Genomic DNA, 15,468 nt, shown 5'->3' on the forward strand with positions numbered 1-15,468 from the left:
ATATTAGATGTCTTAATAGTAATTAATTTGAAGCAATTCTAGAATATGTTTTGTTAATCAATTGGAAAAATCAGTACTCAATCCAGTTACAGATGCGTTCAACTAATTAGCAACGAAATTCAAAATGATACTCTTTGCAACTTATGTTTATTTATTTATTTTTAATAATTTTCATTTAAAAAATAATTCAAAATAAAAGTACTAAGTACAAAAATAGTTAGGTATTTGTGTTCAGGTAAATACCAAAGTAACGGATTTAAACTTTGGCCAAATAAATTTAAGTTTTGGACAATTAAATTTAAACTTTGACAAATACAATTAAACTCTACTGTGCAACTAAATCTATTGTACGAGAAATCGGACTACGACGGATTCAGTGATAGCTCCGAGTATAGCCAAAACTGGTAAAAAGTTGTGAAAGTTTTTAAACGGACCTATTATCGCACGAGTAAAGGAACACTGAATTTCAATACAGGTGAAATAAGCTGATGCCAGATAAAACTTTGTGGCTTTGCGTGGCAATTATAACTTTGCCAGCAATGCGCCAGACGCAAAAGCCACAATGAACGCCAAGAAAACAATTTTGTTTTGCTTTTTTAATCGTCCGTATTGTTGTGGACTTCATATACATAAGTATTAAGCATTCGAAATATCAGCAATGTAATTAAATTGTATGTTTCTGCACGATTGCTCGAATTTGGATGAAACAATATAAATATTAAACCGGCTGATTGTTTCCCATCTTTTCGCTTCGCGCTGCAGTTGCAACGATCTGTGTATGTACGTGGCATGCTTTGTGCATTTTCATACAATTCATCTCATCTGTCACGCAAAGCGAAGCAAGCGTTTTATCTGGCATCAGCTTTACACAGCATAAGTTGCGTTCCAGATGCTTCACGATTTGCAGGTTTTACAGGATTTGCAGGAAAAGCTGTTTTCTCCATTAATAAAGCTTATGCAAGGTGGTAACCTGGAACGACTTCCTGTAAAAACCTTCAAATCGTGAAGCATCTGGAACGCAACTATAATAATCACTAATTTTGGCAATCCGGAGATACTGATTTGCAACTAACGTGCGCATGCTTTATGTTAATACGTTATGCAAGCCTCCTATTATAGGTTTCTATATACAATTGAGGGATTCACAAAGGTATTGTAAGTGTCGTATTGTTGTATGTCGTAAACTTTAAAAGCTTAAGTAAATGCTTTGAGGACTTGAAACGACAACCAACTATTATTCGTAATATGACTTTGATGGTACTTTACGAACCCCTTTAATATATTTTTTAGGCGTTTAAAGTTTACAACATAAAACAATACGACTCCATTGTGAATTCCCCAAACACGCAAATTTACATAAGTTGTAAAGCAATACACCACACCACCTCGGTTCCGCACATTGCACACAAAGGTTTTTATTATTAACAAAAACCACTGCATATAATACTTTCCCAATATTTTTGCTGCTGGCGCTTTCAGTGACTTAGGGCCAGTTTAAACATAAATTACTTAAACTAAGTTTATATTGAACAGCTGGTTGGCATTTGATTGGCCAATCTTAGTTTGAACTAACCAGCTCGACAGTTTAAGCCACAACCGTGAACTGAAAAACTGGCCCTTAATGCAGTTTAGTCTTTTACACACCCAAAAGGATTGAAATCCGAAATTTTTGGAAAACACGGCACAACACAGAACATGTCTTAAGACTAGATTCCACACCATGATTTTAAAGCATTCCGGCTTTCTACATTTTTGTTTGCACACAAATCCTAACTTCAATAAAGTCACTGAAAGAGCCACAAGCCTGTGCAAAATTTTGCACAATTTACATATGTCACTTAAATCACTTTTTATCACTTCACTACTAATACTTCCTTTAAATCAACACGGCCAGTCCCAAATTTTGCAATTTATTTGCTGAAAAATATAATAAATTATAGAAAATATAACAATTTTAGTTAGCTCACCTGATTTCAGCTACGAAAATGGTAACGAATTTGCAAACAATAAACGAGTTCTTTTTCATGAGTTCTTTTGTAAGTTTTAGTGATGCACTTCTTCTGTGAAAAGTACTTGTGCAAAAAAGTAACCATATAAGATTGAATTGACACCGCGCGGTATAAAAGCGCATTTATCGTACGAAAATATGCAATGCAGAACTAGAATCCTACAAGTCAATTAATTACAACAATGGTATCTAAAAATGTTGTGGAAATTCTAAATTGTTTGAACTTTTGCTTCAATACCGGGTACTTTTAATATGAAATAATTACTTCCAAGACATGATTTCCTCATCACAAATCTTGTTGTCATGACAACAAAGTTATTATAGCATTGGCTGCAAATGAGAATGTATTAGAAAATAGTAAAATATTTGTGAATGTGTTGGGGTTTGTGCGTAAAGTGCTCAGCAGTGTCTTGTAGGGTTTGATGTAGGATATATGTACATCTGCATATGTATTATTCTTATGCAACGCTACCTTAGAATAATAAAATGAGAAACACCCCAATCGGAAAAGTATTAATGCATTGCATGCGTGTAAATAATATAATGTATTTCTTATGCGTTCTCGATAATATTACTGCTAACTATGTAATCAGCATTATAATGTATTCAAAAATTTCCAAAAATTTCATATTAAAACACATTCATTTCTCGATACTATGCCCCACTTTTCTTAGGACATCGCCCTGGGGGAAAAAATGCATTTTCGAATGTGAAAAGGGTTGTTTTACTGATTATTTTTTTGATTACTATACATTACATTTTCCCACTGGGATACTAAACCCTTTTTTTTACTTAACATTTATTAAACTTATTAAACTATATCAATAAATTAAATCTTATGAAATATTTTCTCCTTCATTACAGATCCTGCGCAAAGTGGCAGTAGTTGTGTACACCGCCTTGGATTATAACTTGGCAGTTGATGAACAGTGTCAAATGTCACATGAATTAGAAGAACTGATCACCTACATGACAGCGGAAGGTAAGATAAACCAATTCGCTAAACTATCATATCAATGTCATTAAAAAGCTCGTTCGGTTTCATCTTATTCGCCAACTTAACAATTTATTATTTTTTTTTAAAACATTGCACATTTTTCTTGTGAAATTCTTTTTCGTTTTGGGAGGACCCCACAATTGTTTTTAACTAGTTCTTACTATGTAGCATTTATTAACTGGAACAGGAGAATCGATTTTCTTCAAAATTCCTACTTTTTGTGCACTTTGCACATAAGTTTTATATTACGGTAGGTGTTCAATGCAACATCGTTTGAGTTATGTACTTTATAAATTTGTACGAAACTGTTAGCTATCTCGCAAAATAGCAAATAGTATAATCGGTCCATGGGGAGTGCGGGAGTATGAATGACAAAATAGTAGTAAAAAAAAAACTCCAATCGTAGTACTTTTAGCAGCACTGCATCGGTCTCTTCTACTTCCTTTAATTGCAATTTTGATATGACCACTTCTTCTTTTTAAAAACTTGTTTCGTTCTGTTACATAGAAACCATCCCATCGTAAAGTCCTCTTTCACGGAGGTTTCTAGTGAAATATTGAAATAATTATTCAATAAGCACTTTGTGGCACTTCCACTTTAATTTATTTTTTAATACACACCTTTTGCAGTTAGTATACAAAGTTTCCAAAATATGATTTCATAGAATTTTTTTAACGCCTCCGAAATTATGTTCTTAAAGTAACAGCATTACAGGCTAAACTAATATTCGCGGCATGCGTTTTGGTACGCACGCCGTCGAATTTGTTTTTTTGCGTCACCCGAAATAGGCTTTCGTGCGTTTGCATTTGATTTCATTGAGCGAAACGTCAAATCAAAATGTCACGCAGAACAAAAATTGCAAATTGAGTTAGCTTCATACGCACGCCGTTCAATTTCGGTTGGTCCCATACAAGTTGTATGTGCATGAGAAATTTTTGACAGTAAAATGGCGGCTTGCGTGAATATTAGGTTAGCCTGTCACGAATATGCCAAACCAAAACAATAATAGTTTTAAATTTTTTTATTTCATAACGCGAAAATTATATATGTACATACTTGCTTTGGGTGGTATGAAGGAAGAGTCTGAAACTTTGAGATTTGCTTGCTGGTCTCTTATGCTAAATGGTTACTAAATTTGATTAAATGTGTTTTCAGCTTTACATTTTCACGTTTAATTTTAATAACGTTTAAAGACTAATAAATGCATTAAATTATTTTTAGTTAACAAAGGAAACTGTCGTTATAGTTGATTCATTCAAGTTCTATATCACAAGTTATGTTTGTATTACTTAATAATAATAATAATAGATTGGCGCTTACACATATGATAGTGTTTGGCCGAGCTTCTCCGATTTTGTGGAGTGCGCCTTGATGTTGTCATACAAAGCGGAGGGACCTACAGTTTTACGTCGACTCCGAACGGCGATTGTATTTTTATGAGAAGCTGTTTTTCATGGCAGAAATACACTCGAAGGTTTACCATTGCCTGCCGAGGGACGAACGCTGTCTTTTTTCTATATTTTTGCGCTGTTTCTTTGACCAGGGTTTGAACCCAGGTGCTGCGGAGTGGAAGCGCGCACTGCTTACCACTACACCACAGCGGCCGACTGTATTGCTTACATAAATATAAAAAAGGTGTCTGCACAAAAAACATTGCAAATTGATAAAAGCGTTGCAAAGTAGATCGATTAAAACTTATGACTTTTTTATGATGTGTAGTGCCAAATAAACCAGAAAGGTAAAAGAAGGTGTTAGGCACGATCGAGAGAATACAAAGGTTGCGCCGATCTCGGACCGCTATTCCTCTTAACGAATTTGACAGAATCATTGTTTGCATGACGTCACACTTGTGTAACTTGTTTACGTTTTCCTTGCAACATTTTTTCTTCTTCCATTCTTGCTCACGTTTTGGCATTTCTCTCTCGCAATTGCACCAGTGTGACGTCACACAAAAGTTATTCTCAAAAATCCTCTCTAATCGGCGCAATCTTGTATTCTATCATTCTTGGGTGTTAGGTATATTAGGGATCTTACGAGTGTGTTACGCGCGGTGATAGGATTTATAACGAGACACAATCTATAAGGACGAAATATGTGCGCCGTAGTGCGAGTCACTACGACATCTTAGAAGATGAGGATAGAAAGTAAAAAGCATTTTCTCGGCAATTGTCCAATCCATATGGTTTTGAGTGTCAAATATCTATTAAAGGTTTTGGAAGGTCCATTTTTTGTTTCCAAAAAAAGTGTTTTCCTAGTTTTCCAAAGAACTTCCTAAAACTAATCACCTAATCGTGAATCAAATATTGTCATTTCGGGCAGGCCCCCGCAGCGTACTGACTAATGTTTGTACAAAATAATTAAATAAACAAACAAACATATGTATGTGCATACGTAAATACGTAATTAAATAATTTTTTATGACTTGGAACAATTGGAAACACGTGATGTCAGCGCTCGCTCCGGTGCAGCTGTACACCAGTAGTGGATGACGAATCGCCGACACCGCCAGCCAGCGTTTGATTCATTCTTTCATTTCCTTACCTTTATTTTTTCTTTTTTGCACTATTTCTCCCTATTTAAGCAACACAAGATGCGATACAGTATATTGCAAGCTTTTTTTTACCTTACTTTTCCATATTTTTTTCGCGTTTTTTTTTTGCTTCACGCTGATTATTTCAATTTATTTGACTGTTTCCATTAAATGTTTTGCCATTTTCATGTTCGGTGCACCTCCGCCAATTCAATTGTTTTTGTTTTACATTATTTTTTATTGGTTTATTTTGAATGTTAATGCTGTGCTGTTGTAATTTTTGGTTTTGCGGAAAACCACAAGCGTCGTGTCACCATCTGTCGGTTATCTGTGATTTGTAATCTGCGGTCGCCATTTGGCGGTTAGCGGTTAGTGATCAGCTGTCTGTAATTCTGTCTCACAGCAAATCGAATATCTTTTCCTGCATCGCTGTGTGTTAGTGCAGCGCGCCGCTTCATAAACCGATGCCAGACAGCGAATTAAGAGTGGGTCTGATTTTTCAAGGACGCGTGTGACTATTGCCCTGGTTAGCGAATTTTTTATGTCGCAGTATTTTTTGATCGACATTAAGTGGCACAAAGGGGCAATGAATGGTAAGGGTATAGGAGGTAGCAGGGAGGGCTGGGATTGTAGGGTTGCAAAATTCATAGACATCGTTGCTTTTTCGAGATCATTTTTACTTTTTTCATACCAGTGAATACTAAATGATGCATTTTAAAAGCCGCGCCGTTACTTGTTTATGCATGTGCATTTTTAAAGTTTCGAAGAGCTTAAAAATACTCGAATAAATTTAATTTTTCTACTTTTCAGAAAACGATGATGACTGCATCGATGAGGGCATTGATGAGGGCCACCAACGTTGGGATGACGATGGCGATGATGAGAAATGGAATGAAACCAAAGAATTTGATTTTGTGCTTGAGGTAAGTTGTTACCAATTTAATGATATTCATATCCGCCAACCTTGAAAAAAATAAGTTCGAGTACAATCAAGCTTTTGAATCGTATTAATTTACGTATGTATGTGGGTTCGTATCAATAATGATAGAATGAAAGAATACAAGATTGCGCCCATAAGAGAGAATTTTTTACAATAATTTTTGTTTGACGTCACACTGGTGCGTTTTCTAGAGAGAAATGCCAAAACGCGACCAGGAATCGAAGAAAAATATGAAATTTTGCAAGAAAAACTAAAACTAGTTGAACACGTGTGACGTCATACAAATAGCGATTCTCTTAGAGCGGTATAGCGGTACCGAGATGGGCGCCACCTTTGTTCTCTACATCGTGGGTTCGTATCTACATATGTGGCCTGGTCTACGGAAAGGGGACTTAGGTGTCAAAAAATCAATTTTCACGTTTTGGTTGATTCGGATGGAAGATGAGATGCTTTTTCATGTGGTGAAAAGCAGAAATNCTGAACTCCTCATCAACACTCATGTTTCATTTCATGCGAAATGCGAAGACGATAATCAACAGAAACAGTAAACGTCACTTCTTCAGTGTTACTTTTTTAAATGTTCCACACTAGCAACTTACACGATGAACTATAATAATATTCCGACCAACAACAACACTTACTGGACCAACAACAACACTTACTGGACCAACAACAACACTTACTGGACGTCCGGCGCGGAGAACAATTAACGAGATAATAAGAAACTGACGAAACGAGTTGCTTACTTTTAACAGCTTTTTCACAGAAAACTAGTTTTCGCACGTAAGCTCCCTTTTCGTAGACCAGGTCACATATGTACATACATATATATGTATGTCTGTACTCGTATGTATTATAAGATATCTCTGCTGAAACGTGCCTAACAACAAGAATGGATAGTGCGGTCTTCGATTATGCCGAAGGCTTCAAAACTTTCAGGAATATAAGAAAAATGTAATCTTATAGTACGTTCATATCTTCTGTTTTAAATTACCTTAGCCACTTAAATGGAGGATATTAATCATAAAAACTCATATCTGATCAATCAGTGGTATGGAAGGTCTAAATGAAAGAATCTTAAAACGAAATCTGATTTCTGAACAATCAGTTCAGTTGTACTGTAACACTTTCACTACATCAACTGGTGGGAAATTATTATATTTGAAAATCTATTACAAGGCCTCAGAAGGACCGCAGCGAAAATCTAAATCCACCAGTAACACCACCTTTTATAAATTCGCCTGTATCTATTAGCTACTTTAAAAACATTTGCTATAAAGCTGAAACGCAAACCGAATGATGTCCTAAAGGTAAAAGGTTCAATTTTGATATGGGATTCAATGGGAACTTTATTTCAAATTAGAACTTCAATCCAAGCCTTTCTCAATGATTATTGTGTTGAGGCATTCCACAAACAAATTGCTTGGTGTCATGAGTTTTGTGACATAAAAAGTAATATGTATTCCAGGACTCTCTTGGAACCATTCTGCCTGGCAATAAAAACAACGATTCAAGTATCTCTGGCTGAGAGTAAATATATACCTAACCTAAATTGTTAAGATATGATGTCAGGCTCTAACCTCACTAGAACTATGACGACAATAGAGGAACTACGCCTTCTTTTTCTTTACCTAGGATAAGCTGGGCATAAAACTGAATTACTCTATGTTATTTCATTGAGGAACTAAGCGATCATTAGACTTAGCAACCCTATGAAAATATCTGGACATTCAGAAGATATATGTACATACAATTGTTTCTTGTATCCCTACATGTGCATGGATTTTTCTGAGGCTAAATACTTAAGTACCTTAGCTCTCTTGATGAAGAGTGGACGAGCAATCTTTTACAAATCAGAATCCTACTGTAGAGCACCTTCTAGCCTCTTCTTGATAAAAAAAATCTAATACCATATGACGATATTTTAAAAAATTCAAAAATATACATATTTATATATGTACTAGGGCATTCAATCCCGAAGCTTTTTAACAATCTCGGGATTTTTCGGGATTTTGACTTTATCACAATTTTTGCATTTTGCAATAAGCTCACCGTTCTCAGCAATCAAAAAAATGAAACCACACAGATTCATTGCCACCACATTTCGTCTTACGTGGAGCGTTATGCACCTTAGTAAAAGAGTCCGTAATTTAACGTTAAAATATTTTTATAGTGTTCTTAAATATCTATGTATATTAATTGTAAAAATAACACTTACTCGTATTTGCAGAAACTCAATCTCCACAAAACGCCAACAAAGTAAAATGAAGAACGATTCTGTCACACTGTAAAAGGTTTTTGTGTTTTTATTTGCTACTAGATTTTTCGTTTTTACACAGTTACAGTGTTTCAGGCAAGTTCTGAAATCCACTTCCGGGTGCCAATTACTCAAGTTCACTTTGAATCCAAATTTTGGTATTCTGGATCCCGAGATTAAAGGCCCTAGTATGTACATATCGCTTACCCACTTCAAAGGTGACGCAAGTCAAATTTCATCATTTTTAAAACTATGCGCTAAAAAATATGTACGGACCTTAGGTTTATTTTCGAGCAAAAGCTGGTGCAAATTTTGTTGTAATTTGTTGAAAATATCTAAGGCTAAGTGAAGTCCAAAAAATTTTTTTTCGTATTTCCTGGCAAGCGGGTAATTTTGAGTTGTGTCCCCTTTGAAGTGGTTGTGCGATATGTATTTATGTAAATGATTGCTTTACATAAAAAATTGCATAAGTGAATACATACATACATATGTAAGTATGTACAAGTATTCATGAATAATATTTATTTTCCATTTCAACTCCCTGTTGTCATTTGTTTCTCTTGCCGTAACTGATTAACCTAGTTTACTATCCATCTTGACCCGATATTTGTCGTTCAATCATCGCTTTTTGATTTATTCCCACACTCTTTGAGACACATTTTACATTTACTTATTCAATTACAAGATACATCTATACAGCGAAATTGGTTGTACGCTTTAATGTTCGTTTACCGATCTGGCTTATGCTGCAATAACTGTTGTTGACTTTTGAGTGGCTATATCGAGTGTCCACTGAAGTGGATTAAGGAGTGCCCAGTGTTTTGATTTAATTTTATTTATTTTTTTCGTTGCGTACTTTATGGTTGCAGCGGATCAGATTAGGGAAGTTTAGGGCCACTAGGCCAATTGAATGGCAGTTGAGTTTCTATGTTGCAACAATGTTGTTTTAATAATTTAATGGTGGGAAATGATAACGAACGAAGCAAATTGGTTAAAAAAATGGTCATATACATATCGTCGTTTAAATTACAAAACGGCGTATCAACAAAATGCAAAACTGCGTATGTGAGGTTGCATAAATTATATCCAGATAGTAAAAACACTCATGTTTCAAAATGGTTCTCTTTTTTATAAAGCAGTTGCATTTCTGGCTAGTATATTTCAGGACGAATGAACAAGGATTGAGCCAAGAGCTTGTGTGAGCAAATCCAATTTTTGGCAGCTAATGTCGGTTACGCGGTTTTGTACTGTAAGCAACGGTATGTATGTATGTATGGGGTACAGATAATAACCCGGTTCGCTAGATTTTCATTTTCAACCTGCACAAACTTACCAAAATAGTACATGTTTTTTTTTTATTATTTTAGAAAAGAAAACGAGGAATCTTTTGAATTTCAACTTCAGTCGGGTTCTCCGGTGCAAAGGTTATGAAAAAGTCAAGAGGTTTTATTGTATTTTAGAGCAGGTATTTTCTTGTTTTATGCTGAACTTCCACTGGGCAATGACAAAACCAACTTAAACAACTGGCATTTGGAAAGAGACTTAATGGCTTTTATTTTGACAAAACTTTATTATTATTCACCTATGTGTAATCTAATCATGCAATCAATTTATTTTCAACTTCCCGATGAGCTAGAGACTTGAAACTTCAGGCCTATCTCGGAGCCCGATGATAATGCAATATGAAACAGGAATTTACCTGCTACGATATCTCAAAACCCCGTTTTTATGCTCCCATAAGATTCATATTTGGAATGTACATTAGAGCTTAAACAAATACCTAATCTATGAGTGTAAGGGTACAAAAAGCAGTATATTTTTATGAAAGTACTTAAACGACTAAGTTTTTAAGTCCTCCTTGCTTGTAACAGCAAAACGAATCGAGATACATATAGACAAATGTATACATAAATGATCAGAATGAAAAAAGATATCGATTTNATCCAGATAGTAAAAACACTCATGTTTCAAAATGGTTCTCTTTTTTATAAAGCAGTTGCATTTCTGGCTAGTATATTTCAGGACGAATGAACAAGGATTGAGCCAAGAGCTTGTGTGAGCAAATCCAATTTTTGGCAGCTAATGTCGGTTACGCGGTTTTGTACTGTAAGCAACGGTATGTATGTATGTATGGGGTACAGATAATAACCCGGTTCGCTAGATTTTCATTTTCAACCTGCACAAACTTACCAAAATAGTACATGTTTTTTTTTTATTATTTTAGAAAAGAAAACGAGGAATCTTTTGAATTTCAACTTCAGTCGGGTTCTCCGGTGCAAAGGTTATGAAAAAGTCAAGAGGTTTTATTGTATTTTAGAGCAGGTATTTTCTTGTTTTATGCTGAACTTCCACTGGGCAATGACAAAACCAACTTAAACAACTGGCATTTGGAAAGAGACTTAATGGCTTTTATTTTGACAAAACTTTATTATTATTCACCTATGTGTAATCTAATCATGCAATCAATTTATTTTCAACTTCCCGATGAGCTAGAGACTTGAAACTTCAGGCCTATCTCGGAGCCCGATGATAATGCAATATGAAACAGGAATTTACCTGCTACGATATCTCAAAACCCCGTTTTTATGCTCCCATAAGATTCATATTTGGAATGTACATTAGAGCTTAAACAAATACCTAATCTATGAGTGTAAGGGTACAAAAAGCAGTATATTTTTATGAAAGTACTTAAACGACTAAGTTTTTAAGTCCTCCTTGCTTGTAACAGCAAAACGAATCGAGATACATATAGACAAATGTATACATAAATGATCAGAATGAAAAAAGATATCGATTTAGCGGTGACTGTCTGTCCGTCTGTGCACACGATAACTCGAGTAAAAATTTAGATATCTCAACGAAAGCAGGTACGTGTACTTCTTTTCAGCATAGGATGGATGGTACTGAAAATGGGAAAAATCGGACAATAACCACGCCTACCTCCCATGTAACGGTAATTTTCAGAAATACCAAAACTGCGATTTTTTAGTGATTTTTAGACGAAAAGTAAAAAATATTTTAAATATTTTGAAAATGGGCGCCCACGTCTGATTATCTGTGTGTGCCTTGGTAACCGCTGCACCAATTTCTCCCAAAAACATTTGTTGGTCTTGGCACAACATACCAAAGGGCTGAAATTTTTTAAAATCGTCCAATAACCACGCCCACATTCCATATAACGGTAGTTTAGAGAAATACGAATTGTTCGATTAATCAGTAAATACTGAATCTAATTTATTCAAAATTGATGTTTGCAATAATTCTTTAGAAATTTAAAACTAATTATGACTGCTCCAAATATTTCAGTATGATAGATTTTGATGATGACAATATTTTAACATAGAGGGCTGCATGAATCCATTCTAAACGGCAAATGAATCATTCATATTGAAATTAAATGAATGTGATTGGTTTTGAATTTTATTGAATTTAAATGAATAGCTTTGCTGATATGATTGTCGACATTACAATATTCAAACGATGTGAAAACAAATTGAGTGAATATGATGGAATTTTTTTTATTTTTATAAATCTAAATACCTACATTTCCTTGTATTTATTGAACTTTTCTTATACATATTTTGTACTTGTATGCGCCATAAAAGAGAGTCATTAGATAAGAATAGAATTGGTTTCAACATATAGTATATTTATATTTCTATATTTGAATGCAGAAGCATTATTTTAGTTACATTGTCTGGGTTAAGAGCAATAGTACAACGTTTTTCGGTTATTAAATTTCTTGCATCTGAAAAGGCTCTTTCAGAAGCCGCGCTACTTGCGGGTATACAGAAAATTTTGCAGCTCGTTTTGTATAAAATTGGAAAAAAATTTTTGTTCAGATACCACCATTTAAGGCAGTCGAAGTCAGCAGTGAACGTAACATTTAGGTTTGAATAACTTTGAATCTCCTGATCCACAGTATGGGTATTTATAATATAGCATTTATGTCTTACAATATTTGACGTGCACCCCGTAAATTTGTAAATGCTGTAGCATCTTTTACATGCTACAATATCGGGCAACTCTTCGCCAGAGTTATTTTTAACATTGGAAAATATCTCCCAAACTTTGCTACGACCTCTTTTTTGACTCAGTGTGTATTCTCCACTGTGGAGCTTCTTCTTGATGCCGGCACTTTGCAATAATGCGCTTGCGGAGTGTTGTTATTATAAACATATACCATTATCATTATTAAATGGACCGAAATGTAGATTCACTATACATACATACGTACATCATTTTAAGCTAAACGTACTTACATTTTCCTCTACACTTTCCATTCTTTTTTTCGTTTTCGATGCTAAACACAAAATATCACATAAATTGTAATAAATTTGAGTCTGAATAAATTTAAGGTTTTTCATTCATTCATTTATATAATTCTATATGAAGTTAGAAAACTTGAAACGCAATGAATATTCATAAAATACAAAATTCAAAACGCTGGGTGTTTTGAACTTGAAATAGAATACACAATTCTACTGTACTCTCTTTGGCTTCAAATTAGAATCGACTCATGCAGAGGTCTATTTTAACAGAACCGCCAATTAATAGAAACATTCCGTATAAGCATTTGAAGGAATATTTAGAATTTGCAGACCCACCACTTCCTGATCCACAAGTTGCATGCCACATAAAGGTACTGAACGAAACGTTCAACTGCTAACCAGTGTTTCTCGGCGCGTAACGGAAAAAAACACCTGGAGGGTGTTATGGCTGTGACTGATGTAGTCGAAAAAATAACACGCTTTATTTATTTTCAAAAAAATAACTGCTTTTTGTACGCTTACACTCCTAAATCAACTATTTGTTTAAGCTTTTTCCAACCTATTGTGGCGCCATCGGGGGTCCCACAAGGTAGCATTCTAGGGCCTTTATTTTTTTTATTATTTATGGATGACATTGGGTCCTGTTTTTTTCTTCGAAATTTCTTTTATATGCAGACTACCATAAGATATACTCGGTTATAAGAAATCGTGAACACTTTCAAACACTTCAGTCTGAGCTTGATAAATTTAACTGTTGGTGTACTCGGAACCGCCTATTCCTGAATATTGAAAATAGCTCCTTCCTACCTTCACTAGAAGGCACAGTCCAACACCTTCAAGTTATTTCATCTCAGACTCCAAACTCAAGCGAGCTACTGAAGTTAAAGACCTAGAGGAGAGAGGAGAGAGAGAAATTGAGTTTTTCTTTACATATCAATTATATCGTTTCTAAAGCATTAGCCTTCTTTCGGAGTAACATTCTACCATTTTCAGACCCATATACGTTAAAGGTTTTTTACACAACCTCAGTAAGATCAAAATTTGACTATTCTTCTTTTATCGGGAGATCCTATCACGCATGCCATATTAATGAATAGGACGTATACAAAAAGTTTTTATTAGATATGCTCACTGAACCCTTGCCTCTTAACAAATCAGGTTGTCTCGAAACCTTGAATAGTAGAACTTCTTTTCTTGCATGATCTTTTGCAATTAATCTCATAAAATGGTTTATTGAATGTTCATCTTTCTTAGAACGATTAAGCTTTAATGTACCGATTCGTAACCTTAGACACTTTTCAGTGTTTTAAAAATTTGGCAATATCCAACTCAAATTCCTTTAAAAATGCTGCCTTAATGAGAACTCTTGCCGATTTAAATAATACTTCGGGTTTGGACCCGTCTCTTCCAAAAGGAACAGTTCCTAGTTTAATTTATAATTATTTTAATTAGCTGGTAGCCAATTTTGTCTGTAAGAAACTACTGTTCTGTGTGCCCTACTCTACATATATTAGTTATTTACATGAAAGGGAATAACTCCACAAAAAATTATCCCAGAAAGGTAGTACAGGAGTGGAAAGAAATAATTCCACACAAAATTTAGCCGTTAGGTGGTGCGGGGTCGACTAACACCTAAAAAAAAGTTTGGCTTATTTTTGTTTTTAAATTCTTTGTTAACGTAATGCCCGATCTTTTGTCGTTAATTGCCTAATGGAAATACGGCATTAATGCTCTTTAGCGTCTACCTAAATTGAAAATACCAGTCAGAGGTTGAATTATTAAATAACAAATTGGCACTATTTTTTACATCCGAAACTCGATCCTCTGAACTGGAGCCATTCTTGTTCCGAGTTGCTAACAAAACCATAATTTCATTTTTGTATTTAATACAAATTTACATAAATAGGAACGTATACTACAAACATCTACATACATACATATATACATACATACGCGAATAAATGTACGCATGCATAGTGCATGTAATGTGCCTCTCACAACAATGGGTCAATAAAATACGTCAGCTGTCAGTGCGTTATAAACAAATGGCCAATATTCTAATGCCCGTCAACAGGTAGTGGATTGGCTGGCCGGTCATAAAAAAGGCAACGGCTAAAGCTAAGCAACGTTGGCGGCGTCTGGTCGCAGCAGTGGCAATCCGGGTGGTTACTATTGTTGTTATTGCTACGTTTCTATTGCTATTGCCGTTGTGATCGTTATTGCTTTTGCCTCTGCACTTGCAACACACGAAATGCACTCGTACATATGTATGTAAGCCCAGTGCTCGACGAGCCAAAGCGTTCAACATGTGCACCAACATGTGGCACATGCTGTCATAGACAACTAACCGTAATGGAAAACGTGCAACATGCCACAAAATGCAACATACCACAAAAGGCGGTTAGAAATGGCCACCAACGTACACGATTGTTAATGTGTTGTTGTAACACATACCATAGCACATC

At 35.0% G+C, this 15,468-nt stretch overlaps 1 protein-coding gene across 2 annotated transcripts in view; it reads left to right on the forward strand.

The window, feature by feature from the left end:
- Positions 1-15,468, forward strand: part of spir (spire type actin nucleation factor) — a 223,702-nt gene that overhangs the window by 131,191 nt on the left and 77,043 nt on the right. For both annotated transcript variants that reach the window (XM_017609646.1, XM_017609647.1), the window contains exons 4-5: positions 2,873-2,990; positions 6,346-6,458. In XM_017609646.1, coding sequence (XP_017465135.1) covers positions 2,873-2,990; positions 6,346-6,458 — 231 coding nt within the window. The remainder of the gene's footprint in view (positions 1-2,872; positions 2,991-6,345; positions 6,459-15,468) is intronic.

This window comes from Rhagoletis zephyria, unplaced genomic scaffold (assembly GCF_001687245.7).
Source record: "Rhagoletis zephyria isolate East Lansing unplaced genomic scaffold, Rhagoletis_zephyria_1.1 Rzeph_scaffold_00242, whole genome shotgun sequence".
In the NCBI taxonomy this organism is placed as follows: Eukaryota; Metazoa; Arthropoda; class Insecta; order Diptera; family Tephritidae; genus Rhagoletis; species Rhagoletis zephyria.